General features: G+C 42.2%; 1 protein-coding gene across 1 annotated transcript in view; it reads left to right on the top strand.

Annotated features, from left to right (window-relative positions):
• Window positions 1-19,898, top strand: part of RALGPS1 (Ral GEF with PH domain and SH3 binding motif 1) — a 643,064-nt gene that overhangs the window by 458,607 nt on the left and 164,559 nt on the right. Inside the window, 3 exon segments of the mRNA XM_033960779.1 lie at window positions 2,136-2,273; window positions 7,478-7,494; window positions 7,496-7,572. Coding sequence (XP_033816670.1) covers window positions 2,136-2,273; window positions 7,478-7,494; window positions 7,496-7,572 — 232 coding nt within the window.

Genomic DNA, 19,898 nt, shown 5'->3' with positions numbered 1-19,898 from the left:
GCCTCTTCACACCCTTTGCCCTCTCCTACCCACTGGCCCTATGGTATAAACAAAATAAACAAAAAAGACTTTTCCTCTCTCTGTTAAATCCTAGCTCAGGTTCGCGGTCTAATACCAGCTCTGGCAGGATACAAATTTCTAATCTGATACATTGTAATCACAAAACAGAAAACAAAATTATTTTTTCTACCTTTTGTTGTCTGGTCATTATTCAAATCATGTTGGTCCCAGGCTCTACGACAAACATCTTCTGATAACTCACTTGCCAGGGTGTCTTGCCCATTTGTTGTTTTCTTCTTTCTCCATGGTAACCATCCATCTTCCATCTCTGTCCTCTCCTTCCATTTCCCTTCCCTCCCCCGAAGGTCTGGCATCTTTCCCTTTTTTTTTTTGTCTCTATTCACCACCATCCCCAGATCCACCCTCTCCTTTTCTCAACTACCCTTTCATCTAGTCTCTCCCTCCTTCCCCATCAGTTTTCCCTTTCTCTAACTACCCTCTTATCCAGTATCTCTATCCCCCCCCCACACACACACATACCATCCTTTGTGTCCAACATCTCTCCTTTTCTGTTCCTTCCCTCCCTAAATCCCATTGTCCACCATCTCTCTCCCTCTCCTGTTTTTGGATTCATTATTTCTTCTATCCCTCCCCCCATCTTCCCTCTCCCCTCTCCATGATCTCCCCTAAGTTCATCTCTCCCTCCCCCAAGTCTATCTCCCCTCTCCATGATCTCTGCCAAGTCCATCTCTTCCCCTCCATCATCCATCTTCCCCCTCCACCAAGTTTATTTCTCCCATCCATCTTCACCCCATCTCTCCCTCTCCAGTCCACCAACTCCCCTAAGTCCATCTCTCCTTCTCCCCTAAGTCTATCTCCCCTATCCATGATCTCCCCGAAGTCCATATCCCCCCTCCACCAAGTTCACCTCTCCCATCCATCTTCTCCCCATCTCTCCTTCTCCAGTCCACCAACTCCCCCAAGTCTATCTCCCCTCTTCCCCCATCTACCTTTATTTTGACTTTACAACATGTTGCCAGTGGTGGTAGTGATTTAGCGATCCACTCCTGCCACCACTCCTTGCGTCTTCTCTCTGCTGCGGTCCGCCCTCAGTGAAAATTTCCTGTTTCCGAGAAAAGACGCCCGGAGTAGCGGCAGAGTAGTGAATCACATTTGCTACCGCTGCTTTTGCCTGGCTGGGGAGGAGAGGACAAATACTTCTGGCCGGGAAGAAGAGAGCCTTGTTGCCGCCAGTCTGCACACAGAGGTCCTTTCAGGCTTTCCTTCTGGCACCGAAGTCCTTGCTTCTGATGTAACTTCTGGTTTCACAAAACCGGAAGTTACATTAGATGGAAGGACTCAGGTGGCAGAGGGAAAGCTTGAATGGGTCTCTAGCAAGGGGGTCGACGAATCGGTAAGTTCGATTTTTTTCAAAAACAAATCAATTCTCCCAAAGTGAATTGGTGAATCGATTCAAATTGATTCACCCAAAATGAATTGGTGAATCGATTCAAATCATGAATCGGGCAGCACTAGTATTTGCAACCTATAAAATACACACACAAACCCCCACCCCTATGTAAAAATACATGCAGTGACAAGAGCACATGTATGTTCCAGTAGCTCAGATGTAAGTGTGTGTGGGGTAGTTTTGGGACGGAGCAATGGCAATAATGATTCATATACTTCCATTATAAAATACACCAATCTGCATGTACTTTACACATGAACCATTACACATGCTCCCAAGTAGTCATAAACATTGATTTTAGATTGATTTCTGCAGCTTTTCAGGGGTAATTGCATACAGACACTAGGCACCAATGTGTCTCTATAAAATAATCCCAGATAATGCAGCTTTGCTGAAAGTGAGTTGATATTTCTTCTGCTCACTTTCTTCTGAGTCTAATTAATAGTTTATCATCTTCTTTGTTGGGTCTGTGAATTATGCTCAACTCCTGGTAAACACGGTGGGTATCTTTCTTGAAAGAAGAAAAATGTGTTCCTATTTCATGCTTCTCGAAATGTCCCAGTATATATTAGGTTATAACATTGTAATAAATTGTGATTAATTTCTATATTAACAACTTGCCATTAGTGATTTAAAATGTATTCCTACCTTTTCTTGCTTTCAGGAATTTATCTTCTGGATATAATCTATATTGATTCTGCATATCCAGCTTCAGGGAGCATCATGGAAAACGAGCAAAGGTCCAATCAAATGAACAACATTCTGCGGATAATTGCAGATTTACAAGTCTCTTGTTGCTATGGTTAGTAACTATGGAAGCACTAATCGGTTCCATGTATATTGCAAAATCTTCATGTTATTGCATTTTATTTATTTGTAAAATGTTTATTAAAATCTTTATATACCGCATATACAGCCAAAAAGGATCAAAGCAGTTTACAGTATAATTCAATCAATCTTATGAAAAGAACTCCATTTAAATAGAAAAGAAAAGGAATAACATTTCTAATACATAACATCCTATAGCATCCAAATTAATAAAATAAAATTAAGAATTAATTAATTAATACAAATTAAAAAATTATAAAAAATGTATAAATGCGGACTGCAGTCCCGAATTTATCTCGTCAATTTAAAAAGGCCAGTTGAAAAAAAGATGCCTTTAAATGTCTTTTGAAATTTTGAAAAGATTCTTCCTTTCTGAATTCTACAGGCAAGCTGTTCCATAATATTGGGACTAAATAAAAAAAATGCATAATTTCTAGTCGAGGCAAGATGAGCCTTTGAAATATTTTATTTTATTTATTTATTCAATTTTCTATACCGTTCTCCCAGGAGAGCTCAGAATGGTTTTACATTAATTTATTCAGGTACTCAAGCATTCTCCCTGTCTGTCCCAGCAGGCTCACAATCTATCTAATGCACCTGGGGCAATTGACTTGCCCAGGGTCACAAGGAGCAGCGTGGGTTTGAACCCACAACCTCAGAGTGCTGAGGCTGTAGCTTTAACCAGTGCGCACTGTTATCGTTCAAAGATCTTACAAAGCCACACTAGTGTGATGAAGTGCATAGGAATTGAGGGCTTCATCACATTTGCCACATGGGAATCAGTAAAGCAGCTCTGTAAACAGAGCTCTTAGGTGGGAAGTTGTCAAGCTGCATTAGGGCAATAACCTGCATTACTTTCCCCTTAATATGACTTAATGGGCACTAACACAGGTTATCTTGCCCTAACACAGTGATATTGAAATCACCATGGGTAACATAGTAATGAGATGCAAAATATGCAAATACACATAAAGCTGCTTATTACATGGGTGCATATCACAAGTCTCATTATAGCCCGAAAATGACTATAAAATAATCTCAGCTAAAAGGCTGGGGTTATTTTATCACCCCAAAGCATCAGGCCATCAAACTGCAGCCTGATGCCCCTGCCAGTTGAACTCCAGGATTCTCCCTCAGTACTGACACCCCCTCCCCCTCTGTATACTCTGGGGTTGCTACGAGACAAGCAATTCCCAGTCAATCTTGCCCTTCCAGTGCCATCCCTCAAACTTCTGCCTCTTGCTGTAGTCAGAAGCCACAGACAGCAGCAAAAAAAGGTCTAATGGACCTTCAAAGTAACTACCTTTTTCCAGCACTGGACTAACAATCATATACAATAAGATATGTATAAATAATTGAAGAAGGGGGGAGGAAGTGTCAGTGTGAAGGAACAGCGAAGGGAGAAAAAATCTCCAACACTCACATACTCAGGTGAAGGTCTAATATTTTCTCTTTATTTTGTGATTTGGTTGGTGGGTGCACACAGGAGGGACTCGATGATGGTGTGCAGGTGGAGGTTATTAGACCTTCACCTGAGTATGTGAGTGTTGGAGATTTTTTTCTCCCTTCGCTGTTCCTTCACACTGAGACTTCCTCCCCCCTTCTTCAATTATTTATACATATCTTATTGTATATGATTCTTAGTCCAGTGCTGGAAAAAGTTAGTTACTTTGAAGGTCCATTAGACCTTTTTTTGCTGCTGTCTGTGGCTTCTATTTAGTATCGTCTGCAGCTTTTTTTGCTACTAGTGAAGTTAGTTTTGTCTTGCTGTAGTCATGCACAACTACAGCTGGGGGCTTCTTTTTTTGAGGGGACTAGATTAGGGGGAGGCCTAGAAGTTATAGCCAGGAGGATTGGGCTGTGGCTTGGTAGCCTGATGCTCTGGACCACTAGGATATCGCTGCATATAGGGTGGCCATGGTGTTATTCAGCAGCCTGTGGGACTATTGTTGAGGACTCCCATGGTAAATCAAGGTGCAGTAAAAGCTTGCCTTTTATTTCATTCATTCATTCACTTTTTTATACTGTTCTCATCTTGATAACTTTCACCCTTAAATACCAACTTCCTGAATAATCATGCAAAATGGTTCACAATTTTTAAATAAAAATTTAAATATTTAAACTACATAAAAATTTGTATGTGATAACATATGTCTATAGCTTCTCCCATCAGGTAAGCTTTTCCATCCGACTGCTTTATTACTTCCAGCCCAAGTCCCTGAAGATTAGCAACTCCTGAATAAATCATTTTTTAGTCTGTTTCAAAATAACAGTAACCCCTCTCCAGAAAGAGTGGATGTCATAATTTTGCCACCATTATTGAAAAGCCAGACCCTAGAACACGATTTTCCTCATCCTTTTAATAGGGGGTATAGACAATAGTCATTTTTCAGCTGAACACAAATATATAGTCGATTTATACCAATACAACCTCTCAATGGCATGTTGGTTATTTAGCATTATAAAGCTATTGTCATCAATTTAAATTGAATACATACTTTCATTGGTAAACAATGAAGTTTATAGGGTGCCAGAACAGGTTTAAAGGTTTATACCCCTCTGGATAGTTTTGAAACAGGTGGCTTCCTCTTATACACTGAACCCCTCAGGCCTTTGTAATCAAAAGGCACATGTTATATTCAGAGTACTGTATATACTCGAATATAGGACAAGATTTTTGGGCCCAAAAAATGGCCCAAAATGGGGGTCTCATCCTATATTCGGGTCATCCCACAATGACCACCCGACATCCTCCCGAACTGCCTGCAGGCCTGCCATTAGGCTGTGACAGGAGAGATCCCTCCCGTCTCCTGTCCCGGCTGACACTAGCAATTACCACCGTCCCTCCCTCGTGTACCTTTTCCCTGGTAGTCCAGCATGTATCCCAAGCTGAACTCCTCCTGCCGATTTCGATGCTAGTAGCCAGCTTCGCACCCGGGCCGGCATGCAGGAGCGAGATTTTGTGCTCTCGTCCGACCCTGCACCGCTCCTTGATAGGCTGCTGTGAGAGCCGCGAGAGCTGGAAGCAGCCTATCAACGAAAGGCTCACTCCTGCGTGCCAGCCCGGGTGTGCCGCTGACTACTAGCATCAAAATGGGCAGTAGGAGTTCAGCGCAGGATACATGCTGGACCACCAGGGAAAAGGTACGCGAGGGAGGGAGGGTGGTAATTGTTAATGTCGGCCAGGACAGGAGATGGGAGGGATCCCTCCTGTCCCGGCCTACCACTAGGTGGTTTCAGTTAAGGGGAAGGGTTAATCTGCTGGCCGGGTTGGAGGGCAGAGGGGAGTACGGGACAATCAAGCCATTGTGACATCACTGATGAGGTTGGCTCTTTTTAGTGGGAAGAGGATACAGGGAAGGAAGGTGGGACAGGGTGCAGAGCCTGGCAGGGAGGGGGGACAAGGTATAGAGTCTGGTAGGGAGGGGGGCAGTGTTCAGAGTCTGGTAGGGAAGGGGACTTGGTTCAGAGCCTTGTTAGGGATTGGGACTGAGTGCAGAGCCTTGCAGGGCAGGGAGAGAAGGGGGTTGGGTGCAGAACTTGACAGGGAGGGGGGGCTGAATGCAGAACCTGCCAGGGGAGTGTGTGAGAGAGAGGACACTGAGTGCAGATCCTGGCAGGGCATGGCACCTGAATATTAAGCCCCGTCTTATATTCGAGTCAACCATTTTTCTTCCTTTTTAGGTGTAATTTCTATGAGTACTTTTAGACTTTTGAAAGTTAGTTATAAGGTTGATGGGGCACAAAGGTAACCATGGATCTCACACCATCCCTTGCTGTGGGTCAGTTGTGTGTTTGAAAACCAAAGCTGTGCATATTTCCCCTTCCTCAGGGAGACCCCTTTTACAGTAGTGAAATCCAATCATCTGGTGAAAATATCAGCTCTTAAGAGCTGCAGATTTTGTAGTGTGTTGTGGGGGTTATAAACTGATAATTCAAATAAGGTTGAGTAGTGCCAATTGAGTCACACAGGCATTTCCTTCCTATGGCATGACTGCTACCTGCTTTGGTTGATTGAATCTGTTATGTGTGCCTTTGGGAGTATTTTAATTCAATGCTATTTGTTGCAGGCTTTTTTGCTTTTTTGTACTGTTGGAAGTGCATGCAAAGCATTACAACAAAGATTAACATTCCAAGGACGTGCATGTGAAAATATTTAAGATGAAGGACAGAGGGAATAAAGAGGACTTTTTAGCACAAGAGCAGCCTCCTATAAATCATGATTGCTTGGCTGATTTTCAGCACATCAGTGGAACTCTTTACTTATGTAAATGGCAAACTCCTGGGACCCAAGAGAAGCTGTTTCCAGGCTTTTCTTTAGCACTAAATTGCTGGTTTGTTTCGTTGTGGGCTTGATTGACCCGAAATTATTTGTTTCCTCAGGAAATATTAAAGAAGAGATCTAGTATTATTTTTTAAATATTAATTGCTAAAAGGCAAGTATTCATGATTATCTCAGATTAAAATTAGTTCACTAAATAAAAAAATTCTTGTAGTGCCTAGAAGGAGGAGGAGCCATCATAGATGCACCATGGATGCCCTCCACTTCTCCCAGAAGCACCCATTCACCCAAAGACATGGGTGCCAACATCCAGCATCCTTCCAAGTTGAATATATTTACTCCTGCCCCAGGCTGCTGTAAATCTGGGCTTCAGCGGACACACAGCTCCCAGTTGTTCTCACAGGAAGCTATTCTGACACCTCTACATTTCAGTTTTTTGTACTAGCAAGTCAGTCAAACATACAATAACAAGGCAATGACACAATAAGACCTCAGCAACCCACAAAATTTCCTAAACATAAAAAAGGCCTAAACTGATACCTTTAAAAATATTTTTACTCTGGGGATGAAACTGGCAGGAATAGATTCTGATCTTTTATTCTCTTGCATAATACCATATAAATGTTATTTAACAATAATTCTTTTGTTTCTGAAGATCACCTGTAATATTTACTACACAGTTACAAAAAATTGGTGCTACATAATTTACCTTCAGCAGGCAAATTCTTTCTGAGAGGTTTATCGAACTGATTTGACGACTCTTCTGAATTTTTCCAGGGCTGTCGACCCGTTTCGCAGAAATTTGTACACCCCTGTGAATGATCGTAAACACAGAAGCTGCCAATTCCAAGAACAAGTAGAAATTTGTTCAACACGTTGTTTTTCTTACCCTACAGATCATCTTGTGACATTGCCCCCATGTGCAAAACTACTTAAAGTCTGTCCGATACATTGAGGAGCTTCAGAAGTTCGTGGAGGATGACAATTACAAGTAAGTGTGTTTGGACTCAGTAAGAAAGGGGAAAGGGAATGGGACTTGTATACCGCCTTTTTGTGGTTACATATTCAAAGTGGTTTACATATATGCAGGTACACTTCTCCCTCCGTATTCGCTGTGATAGGGGGATCAACAGACCCGCAAATGCAGAAAAACCGCAAATAACTTTTTCATATATTGTTCGCTATTTTCTATTAAAAATCATCGTGAATATGGTGAAACTGTGAATAACATGGTGGGAGACCTGGCCTGTTCCTGAAGGAGAGGCAAAACACGGTGAAGAAAGTACTGGGAATCGGCGATTTTCTCTGTAATCGCTTAGAATCAGCGATTTCTCTATGCAAACTGATGTAATTTGGGGGGAGGAGCCAGCATTCTAAAAACAGTGAATAATCGAAACCTCGATTGCTGAAACCGCGAATACGGAGGGAGAAGTGTACTTATTTTGTACTCGGGACCATGGAGGATTAAGTGACTTGCCCAAGGTCACAAGGAGCAGCACATGGATTTGATCCCACAACCGCAGGGTTCTGAGGAAATAGTTATTTCTGCACAAGGTTGAACCTCAGCTAGCCCAAAGTAGGAATAATGCCAGAATTTAAATAGCATTTTATCATTATTATTATTTTTATAGATTTGTGAGGATTGCTTAAGCATGCTTGAAGAAAAACAACAGCTTTTTGTTTTCCTTTGAAATATGGCATTTTTCCTTTAAATTAAATTGTATCTGAAGCACAGAAGAATGAGTAAAGAGCACAGAAGATTCATAGTTAAATTTATTTCTGTGTTAGGAATAAAATTCAGTGAGGTTAGAAAAGGCTCTGAAAGCTTCTTTATGTTTGGTATACAGAACAGTTTAGAAATATTAATTTGACACCGGAAGAACTGATGTGGAAACCAGTTACAAGTATGGAGAAAAATACATAATGGGTTACTATAGTTACAGAACAAGATTTATCTTTTAGGTAGGGGGGCCAGTGCCCCCCCTTAAGGATGTGAGGGGGAAGGGATTGCCACTCTAGCAAGATGCCATCATGAAAGGGATGTCTTCTCCAGCATTGTCTTTCACTGTGGTAGACATATTATTCTTCGGCTTTGATATCTGTCTCCTCGCTTATGTCCCAGAGTGGTTACAACAGTTTCAAAACAACAAAATGAAAATATCATGCATGCAATCAACTATAACCACCCCCAACTTTCTTTGTCTACTGTCTAATAAGAAATCTGGCTCAACCAGCTTATCTTTAAACAGAAAAATCAGAAGGGATTCTCAAGATAATCATCTAGGCCATCTCTTTGCCTTCTATTACAAGCCACCTTTTGGAAACTATCCCAGAGAGACATTTTTTCTAATCTAGTCTACACAAACACAGTGTTTACAGAGAAACAGTACTCTGCAACATTAGTTGTGCTGTTATAAATATGTAAGGACACTAATACTCTTTTATATGTACAGTCAAAGAAAAATATCCCTTAAAAATTGATGAATATAGAGAGATTGTTTAACATAAAACCCACAAACCGTATATAAATGATGTGAAGGTTTATTTTTTTCTTAAGGCAGAAAGATCTCAAGGCCCTGATTCTCCAAAAGTGCGTCCCGATTTTAGGCAGCTGTAGGCGTCCTACAGCTGTCTAATCAGCCAATCGGGATGCACGTTTTTTTAAAAAAAAATGCTCCCCAGGCAGGCCTGAAGGCGCCTCCAGGAGCCTTGGGAGACCCGCAAGATGCCTAAGCTCGCCTACAGGCCTTAGGCGAACTTAGGCGGCCCTACGCGTCATCCCTAGTAGAGGAAGAAACCTTAAAATGTAGGCCAACAAAATGCTGGTCTACATTGTAAGTAGACGCAGCCGCTATACTATCGCGGCAAGGGAATCTCTCCAAGTCTAAGGTCTGAATTGGCCAATCAGGCCTTAGATTTAAGTGGGGATGGGCGGACCCGCTATGCCTAAGGCCTGATTGGTCCAGGCTTCTAGAGCCTGGGCCAATCAGGCCTTAGGCTTCGGCAGGATGGTCCGGGAAGGGGCGAGCCCGCCTCATTTCGATTGAGGCGGGCAAGAACCGTCTGGCCTGAAGGACAGTTAGTTTGGAGGTTTGGGGGTTGTTAGCGCCGGGGGGGTGCGTCTTCGGGCAGGAGGGATTGGACACCCTCCTGCCAGCGATCGGTAGTGTCGGGGTGGGAGGGGGCGGTCGGTAGTGTCGGAGGGGGGCATCCGATCAGACAAGCCGCGGCCCGCTATACTTATAGCGGCAGAGAGATCCCTTGCCGCGATAAGTGTAGTGGGCCGTGTCTAATCTAACCCGATTCTCTAACCAGCGTCTGTAACATGGACGCCGGTTACAGAATCGGGGTTTTAGTGTAGGCCGATTCTGAATAGGACGCCTCTCCCGGGCGTCCTATACAGAATCAGGGCCTAGGTGTCTTGCGGGCCTCGCCTTCAATATAGGCGGCCTGCCTGGGGAGCATTTTTTAAAAAAAAAACGTGCATCCCGATTGGCTGATTAGACAGCTATAGGACGCCTACAGCTGCCTAAAATCGGGACGCACTTTTGGAGAATCAGGGCCCAAGTGTTCACAGCTAACTGGGCTTTAGGATAATTTTACCCAGGTGGTCTAATGTGAACTATCACTGGTCTTTAATTGCCTATTTGACTATTCTCTTTATATTTTTTACATTTCTCTATTTTAATATTTTTTATCTTTTATAAATTATTTTGATTAATATTTGTAGTGATAAAGCAGTCAATTTTCTTCAAAGCAGTACTTCTAGTTCAAGTCATGTTGTTTCATACACACCAACTAGTTAAATAAAGCCATTTAGAAAAAAAAATAATAATAATAATAACAACTTTATTTTTATATACTGTCATACCACAAATAGTTCTAAGCGGTTTACAAGGGAAGAGACTTTCGAAATTACTTACAAGGGAAGAGAACTTTCGAAATTACATTGGCATGTTAAGTTTAGTCAGGTTTATCTGGAAGTGTTTTGGAGGTACATCAGGTTGAAGTGGGGTCAATCCCCTTCCCTTCCTGTGTTTAAAAGCAGACTGAAACCCCACCTTTTTGATATAGCCTTCAATCCATAGCTCTACTCCCCACTGCCCTCCAATCCATCCAGCAGATAAACCGTTCCCCTTAACTGTATCCATGACATCTTGTTTGTTTATCTTGTCTGTTTAGATTGTAAGCTCTTTCGAGCAGGGACTGTCTTCTTGGTGATTCTGTACAGCGCTGCGTACGTCTGGTAGCACTATAGAAATAATTCATAGTAGAAGTAGTAGTAGTATAATGTTAGTGTTGGGGCATGACAGAGATATGTTGGAACAAGGATTTTCTAATGAATTCTGGAAATTTATTAACCTTGCTTTATTATTGGGATCCTGCACATGAGGATCGATGAAAGCCCTCCCGAAGTGAAGATGTGGAAAGCGTACTTGAAAGAGATGGTGAACTGGGAGTTGCATGGGGACATGGAAAATCTTGGGAATAAGGAGCGAGTTTATTTTGTTCAGTTCTGTGGCACAAGTGTTTGTCTCTGTTATAATGCCTGCTTTTTGGGCTAGAAGGATTTTGGGGATAAGGGAGGGAGATGGGCTTTTTATCAGTGGGGAAGGGAAGGGGGGCAAAATTAAAAACTGATCTAAGGATTGGACTAGTATAGCCAGTTGTAATGGCAATTGGACCGTGCATGTGACATTCACAATGTACTCTGTTGTTTTACCACTTTGTTGAAAAAAGTTCCTATGGTTTTTCAAAGAAAATATTTTTTAAAAAAAGGTTTTGCGCAGTGTTACAGAATAATGGGCCTCCGTGTCCAGCTTGGGCACCAGGATTTATATCAAGTTTCACCAGGTGTAAGTGTAATACCTAGAGTTAAGAACGAAAATCGGCGCTAAATGTTATTTTGTACACTGCTTAGAAGTTTGATTGAGCAGTATAAAATTTTTTAAAAAAAACTTTATAGGATAGTGCTTAGGATCTTTACTTGAGCCTATTTTCAGCCTATTTTCCCCCTCTTCCATATACTTGCTAAATTGACTTTAGAAAACTACCCCTAATGGTGTATTAGAGGTGGTGGAAAGGTCCTCTGGGGGCCTACAAGGGATCTGCATCTTTTTAATTTCCTTGTAGCAGCCTTAAAGAATTACTAACATTACAGAACAGAAAAATTGCAGCTACACTCAGCTTCAAGCAACATGCATGTTAGGGAGACTGGTATGAAGGCATTAACATGAGCACTGAATGAGTGCTGTAGCTTACTTGATATGACATTTCTGGAAAAGCAGTTCCTGAGCAATACTGGGAATCTTTACAGAACAAACACGCTTCTCTGCCATAAGAAACATATCAGATGATGGGTTGTACTCAGTCAGAGATTCTAGCTGAATGCAGATCTGTGTGCCTGACAGAGACGCCTAATTTGCCATGTACAGCTAAGCATCCCCTCCACAGAAATAATATTTTTGTTAGGAAATAGTGGGAGATTTTGAGTTCTCTGATCTTCCTTGTTAATTAGTTTGGACATTTTGTTGGAAAGACACATGCTTAGTCAGGACTCCTGATTAGTAACTCTATATACAGAGTTTTTGGGGAAAACGAAGCAAGGGGAATGTTCTTCCTTTGCCATTCTACGGAGAGAATGCAATTCTATTATGATATTTTTAAAAAATAATTATTTAACATTTTCATAAGTGATATTGCCTCTTTGCAGATGTTACCAAGATTTACAATGATGTTGACACCTCTGATGGTATGGATAACATGAGGAGGGAACTAACAAAGCTTGAAGAATGGTCAAGAATTCAGTAGCTAAGATTTAATGCTAAAAAATGCTGCAAAAGCCCAAGGGAGTGGTACTGTTTAGGGGATGAAATATTTTTGTGCATAAAAGAGAAAAGGAATGGGTGTGATCATATATGATGATCTTAAGGTGGCTAAGCAGGTAGGAAAATTGACGACAAAAGCTAGAAGGATGTTTGAGTACATAAGGAGAGGAATGGCCACAGGAAAATGAGGTGATAATGCCTCTGTATAAGTCTCTGTGAAACCTAATTTAGTGTACTGTGTATAGTTCTGGAGACCACACCTTCAAGATGGAGTTTGTCTAGAGGACAGATGAAATTGTCTTTGTCATCAAGCATATGCGAACCGACTTAAAGATCTGAATACTTTGGAAGAAAAATGGGAAAGGGGAGATATGACAGATGTTTAAATATGATTATTGCAGTTGTCTAAATTTTACCATGCCTGAATAAGTGGAACCAATGTTCGAGCCATCATGCTTCAGGGTATGCTGGTCTGCAGTTTGTCTTTATATATAGTAGGTTTTCAAACCTGATTGGCAGATGTTTGAGATGAGTGGTTTCCTCAGGAAGGAAGCATAATTTGGCAGGAAATTGAGGTGGGAAAGTCCATTGGTCAAAAATTTGATTTTAGCAGGAAGATCATTGGTCACAATTTAAATTCTGATGGGAATGAGGCTTGAAATTCATTGGAACAGTTAGGCTTCCACGGTTTAGGTCAAGATTTTGCAGTTGTCTGCATCTTTCCTTCCTCCTCCAGAAGCAGACGAGAACATGTTTAAATACCTCCATACCACAAAAAGAACCCAAACTAGAAAGAATGTTTGAAACGATGTATGAAAATTATTCTTTCATAAATGAACCCACTCAGAGATATCTAATATTTGGTGACCACACTAACAATGTCTATAACTAAAGTAAATTGTAAAAAATAGTGATAAAAGTCCTCAGTATTCATAACCCATGTGCAGGAAATTCCTGCTCCTAGAGTTGTTAGTATTGTATTATACCCATGAGGGTAATTCAGTGTGAAAACATCCTTGGACCTTAAAAATATGTTTCATAAACCAAAAATAACGTGAAAAATCAACGTTATAAAATTTCTTGATGTATGCTCTTTCTCATAATAATTATTAATGCTTATAAAAAAGAGTCCAATTTCCTAATAGTATCCCCATCTATATCATCACTATAATCCACAAAGTGAATATGAAAATGTACTTATCTTGAAAGATGTTAATTCACTGTCTGTAGCATGTCAAAAGATCACCCTGCTCTACAGAGCTCCATTTCGGAGGACATAACCTCCTTTTTTGGGAGCAATCACACTGGTTAGGGTGGAAAAGTCGATCATGAAGAGGGGATCTAAAGTTGAAAATGGCGCTCAGGCGTGGGAATGCCCATTGTAGACACTGCAGATAAAAAACGTGATAACAAAAAATGCAATGTGATGACATCCATGCTAGAGAATACTTCAATTAAAGAAATACATTCAAAAATTAAAAAAATAATAAATTGAAAAAAACATATACTGAAAAAAAATATATATAATAGAGAAAAGCGTAAAAACAATTAGATAGTGGAATACCACTTGATAGAATCATTTAATCCTTGGGGGTTGTACTGATTTTAATTCAAAAATCCAAAATTGCTCACAAAGAGCCAGGCGTTCTATTTTATTGCCATTATAATCATCAGGAATTTTTTTGATAATGAACCATTTAAGGTCTTAAAAAGTATGTTGTAATTGCTGAAAATGAGGTACCAGAGGAGCTGTCTGTAATGAAGTGTTAATTCTACTTTTGTGTTCTATCAATCTGGTACGTATTTGAATCAAGTTTCAAGTTTATTGTAGATTTGATTTAAACACAATATCAAGTATTTCAATGCGTATAACAATAATAATTTGGGGGGGGGACAAATAAAACAGTTTAAAACCATATACATACAATTTTAGCCATAATTACATTAAAGATACGTAAAGAATTAGAGGTTATACAGGGTGAGCGTGTTGTCGGGGCAGCGGCTGACTTAGGAGAGGTGAGGCCGCGTGCATGCTCGTTCAGGATGGCGGCCGGCTTGGATCGGGAGCTGGGAGGCGCTGACGGACGGCAGAGGCATCAGCCAAAGCGGGAGGGCAGCCGCACGGGGACCCCGAGGGAAGGAAGGCACCACTTTGGAATCGCTGCAGCACCCGCAGGCAGGTACTCACCCCTGGGCCACCATTGCTGAGTGCTCGTTTATCGGGGCAGTGCTCGGTTTACGAGACAAAAGTTTGCAGAGTGTTTTGCTCATCTTGCAAAACACTCGCAAACCGGTGCACTCGTAAACCAAGGTACCACTGTATTCTTAAAAGCTACTGATCAAGTATACATATATGGTATCACATTATACCTTCTGCTATGAGTTTATCTTGTTGGGCAGACTGGATGGTGTGTACGGGGCAAGACAAATGATGGGGTGTATTCGCAGAGGTTTCGTCAGCAGGAGACCTGAAGTTATGATGCCGTTGTACAGAGCCATGGTGAGGCCTCACTTGGAGTACAGTGTTCAGTTTTGGAGACCACACTACCGAAAGGACGTGCTGAGGATCGAGTCGGTTCAGCGAACGGCCACCAGGATGGTCTTGGGGCTCAAGAATCTCACGTATGAAGAAAGATTTAAAAAATTGCGGCTGTACTCACTTGAGGAAAGAAGAGAACGGGGAGACATGATTGAAACATATAAGTACATCACGGGATGCATCGAGTCAGAAGATGATATCTTCTGGCTCATGGGACCCTCGACCACCAGAGGGCATCCGCTGAAAATCAGGGAAGGGAAGTTTCATGGCGACTCCAGGAAGTACTTCTTCACCGAAAGAGTAGTGGATCATTGGAACAGAATCCCACTCCAGGTGATAAAGGCCAGCAGCGTGACGGATTTTAAGATAAAATGGGATACTCACGTGGGATCTTTAAGGGAGTAAATTCAGGGGAGGGGATACTTGGAATGGGCAGACTTGGTGGGCTATAGCCCTTTTCTGCTGCTTTTTTCTATGTTTCTATGGTCTTTATATGCCGTCACTTACTATGTTAGTATATATATGTTTTGACAAGAATATTAGAAAAATAGGTCACTCCTTGGTTTCCATCACTGCCTTCACCAGTGACCTAAGCTCTACCTTTCTCCCTCATTCTGTTTACAAACAACAACAACAAAAAATAAGGAAATGGGGTTATCTATCAGGAAAGACCTAAAACAATGGAAAACCTTGAGAATATTCTTAGTTCCTGGACTGCTGGCTATATTTTCCACTGAAACGCAGCTATGAAAGTAACAGTTCTAGCATATGTAACTAATTAAGAGAAAAAAAACCCAAACAGAGCATTAGGGAAAGATGAGCCATATTAATTGGAAAAAAGTATAAAAAAAATTAAATAGATGCAAATGTTGTAACAGGGTACCAGTTTCAGAGTTGGGAAAAAAGTGCCCTATTTTCAGGTTGGGACCATTCGGTTCTTTATCTGCCGTCATCTACTTTGTTACTGTATTATGAAGGCTTTTAACAACTAGTGCCTGCACTCATATTGAGTGTCAACCTAATAAAATAGCTCTTCAAAACATTGTGTATGTCAGTAGCACTTGAAGGCATTCTTGTGTGTGTACATGTGTGTGTATGTATGTATATGTGTGTGTGTATGGACATAAGAACATAAGCATTGCCTCCGCTGGGTCAGACCCGAGGTCCATCGCGCCCAGCAGTCCGCTCACGCAGCGGCCCAACAGGTCCAGGACCTGCATAGTACTCTTCTATCTATAGAAGACAGGGATAGGGTAGGGACAGATTCTTCAGACTGAAGGGGACAGCAAACACGAGGGGGCATTCTGAGAAACTGAAGGGAGACAGGTTCAAAACAAATGCAAGGAAGTTTTTTTTCACCCAAAGAGTCGTGGACACTTGGAATGCGCTACCGGAGGAAGTGATCAGGCAGAGTACGGTACAGGGATTCAAGCAGGGATTGGATGGATTCCTGAGGGATAGAGGGATCGTGGGATACTGAGGGAGGAGCTGGGATGTAACACGGGTGTAGGAAGTTAACCAGGAAATGAGTAAACCAACCTGGTCGTGCATGTGTAGACCGGAGGGCTAGGACTTCGATAGGACTTAAATGGGAAACCAAGGTGGCAGGGGAGCCCCTTCTGATGATTCAGACAGGTCTTGACCTGTTTTTGGGCCGCCGCGGGAGCGGACTGCTGGGCAGGATGGACCTGTGGTCTGACCCGACAGAGGCACTGCTTATGTTCTTATGTTCTTATACCCTTCTATCCCCTTTTCTAGTAGGAAATTGTCCAATCCTTTCTTAAACCCCCAATACCGTACTCTGCCCTATTACGTCCTCTGGAAGCGCATTCCAGGTGTCTACCACACGTTGAGTAAAGAAGAACTTCCTAGCATTTGTTTTGAATCTGTCCCCTTTCAACTTCTCTGAATGCCCTCTTGTTCTTTTATTTTTCGAAAGTTTGAAGAATCTGTCCCTCTCTACTCTCTCTATGCCCTTCAAGATCTTGTAAGTCTCTATCATATCCCCTCTAAGTCTCCTCTTCTCCAGGGAAAAGAGTCCCAGTTTCTCCAATCTTTCAGCGTATGAAAGATTTTCCATCCCTTTTATCAGACGTGTCACCCTCCTCTGAACCCTCTCTAGTAATGCCATGTCTTTCTTAAGGTACGGCGACCAATATTGGACGCAGTACTCCAGATGCGGGCGCACCATCGCCCGATACAACGGCAGAATAACTTGTTTCGTTCTGGTAGTAATACCCTTCTTGATTATACCTAGCATTCTATTTGCTCTCTTAGCGGCCGCTGCGCACTGTGCCGTTGGCTTCATTGTCATGTCTACCATTACCCCCAAGTCCCTTTCTTGGGTACTCTCTTTCACTAACATCCCTCCCATCGTATAGTTGTACCTCGGATTTCTAGTTCCCACATGTAATACTTTACATTTCTCAACATTGAACTTCATCTGCCATCTCGTCGCCCATTCTCCTAGTTTGTTCAAATCTCTTTGCAATTCTTCGCAGTCCTCTTTAGTCCGAGCTCGACTAAATAGTTTGGTGTCGTCTGCAAATTTTATTATCTCACACTTCGTCCCTGATTCTAGATCATTTATGAATATATTAAATAGCAGCGGCCCGAGCACCGAGCCCTGCGGGACCCCACTCGTTACCCTCCTCCAGTCCGAGTAGTGGCCCTTCACTCCTACCCTCTGTGTCCTACCCGCCAACCAATTTCTGATCCATCTATGTACGTCTCCTTCCACCCCATGGTTCTTCAGTTTCCGGAGTAGGCGTTCATGGGGCACCTTGTCAAAGGCTTTTTGGAAATCTAGATATATGATGTCTATGGGGTCTCCTTTGTCCATCCGTTTGTTAATTCCTTCGAAGAAGTGCAATAAGTTCGTTAGGCATGATCTCCCCTTGCAGAAACCATGTTGGCTGGTTATCAGAAGTTTGTTTCTTTCAAAATGTTCATCGATGTTTTCTTTTATCAGTGCTTCCGCCATTTTCCCCGGAACAGAGGTCAGAATCACCGGTCTGTAGTTTCCCGGGTCTCCTCTTGATCCCTTTTTAAAGATAGGTGTAACGTTGGCTATCTTCCACTCCTCCAGGATCACGCCCGTTTTCAGGGATAGATTGTAAATTTGCTGCAGTAGTTCCACTATTTCCTCCTTTAGTTCCTTCAGAACCCTTGGATGGATTCCATCTGGACCCGGGGATTTGTCAGTTTTTAATTTTTCAATCTGCCTGCGTACATCTTCAAGGCTCACTTCCATGGATGTTAATTTTTCTGCTTGATCTCCATTGAAGAATTTATCGGGTTCCGGTATGTTGGATGTGTCTTCATTTGTAAATACGGACGAAAAGAACACGTTAAGTCTTTCTGCTACTTCTTTCTCCTCCTTCACCACACCCTTCCTGTCTCCGTCGTCCAGCGGCCCCACCTCCTCCCTAGCCGGCTGCTTCCCTTTAACATATCTAAAGAACGGTTTGAAATTCCGTGCTTCCCTGGCTAGCCTCTCTTCATACTCTCTTTTGGCTTTTCGAACCACACGGTGACATTCCTTTTGATACTTCCTGTGCTCTTTCCAGTTCTCCTCAGTTTTGTCCTTTTTCCATTTCTTGAATGAATTTTTCTTATTTCCTATTGCTTCCTTCACTATTTTAGTTATCCACGCCGGGTCTTTTGTTCGACTCTTTTTGCACCCCTTTCTGAATATGGGGATATACAGATTTTGCGCCTCGCTCACCATGTCCCTGAAAAAAGACCAGGCATTTTCTACCGTTTTCCAGTTCCTGGAAGTGTTCCTAGGTTTCTTCCTTACCATTTCCCTCATTGCTTCGTAGTTTCCTTTTCTGAAGTTAAAGGTTGTCGCTATGGTTCTCTTTCCTTTCGGTATTCCAACCTCAACCTTGAACTTGATCATATTGTGATCGCTGTTTCCCAACGGTCCCACTACTTCTATTTCCTTTGCAGGTCCTCTTAACCCATTTAGGATTAAATCCAGAGTGGCATTTCCTCTCGTAGGTTCTCTAACAAGCTGCTCCATGAAGCAATCTTGTGTAGCCTCCAGAAATTCTGTCTCCCTAGTGCATCTTGAGCTTCCAAGACTCCAGTCTATCCCGGGGTAGTTGAAGTCTCCCATAATAACCGTGTTACTGCTTTTACATTCTCGCTTCATCTCGGCTTCCATTTCTTCATCTATATCTCCAGTTTGCCCGGGTGGACGATAATATAGGCCCAGCTTTATTTCAGGCCCTTTCCTTCCCGGTATTTTAACCCATAGTGATTCCAGCTTGTCGGTCGTCTCTGCTGTGTCCATTCTTGTCGATTGTATGCTTTCTTTTATGTATAGGGCTATTCCACCACCCTTCTGGCCTGATCTGTCCCTGCGATAGAGCTTGTACCCCGGCAGTGCTGTATCCCATTTGTTTTCTTCATTCCACCATGTTTCAGCGACTCCAATGATGTCTATGTCCTCTGCATTGGCCATGACTTCTAATTCCCCCATTTTATTTCTTAGGCTCCTTGCATTAGTATATACGCAATTTAGATCCTGGTATTTCTTTATCTTCATTTCCTTTCCTTGTGCTTTGGTCCTTTGTTTCTTTTCTTTTGTTACAATCTTCCTAACCTCCTCTTCTGGGTTAGTTGACTCCTGTAATTTGTCCCTTGTTTCTTCCCAGTCTTTTTTCCCCTCAGTATCTTCATGGGATACTTTCTTCCGAATCATCGACACTTGGTCAACTGTCGGCTTTCCCCTTCTTCTTAGTTTAAAGTCTGTTCTATTCCTCTTCTGACGTTATTTGCTAGAAGTCTAGTTCCCGCCGCGCTCAGGTGCAGTCCATCTCTCCCGTAGAGCTTGCTCTTGCCCCAGAACATTGTCCAGTTTCTCACGAAGTAGAAACCTTCTTCTTCACACCATTTCCTCATCCACGCATTTATTGATTGTAGTTCCTCCTGCCTCTTGAC

Source organism: Geotrypetes seraphini, chromosome 10 (assembly GCF_902459505.1).
Source record: "Geotrypetes seraphini chromosome 10, aGeoSer1.1, whole genome shotgun sequence".
Classification (NCBI taxonomy): domain Eukaryota; kingdom Metazoa; phylum Chordata; class Amphibia; order Gymnophiona; family Dermophiidae; genus Geotrypetes; species Geotrypetes seraphini.
This window is presented reverse-complemented; position numbering and strand designations above follow the sequence as displayed.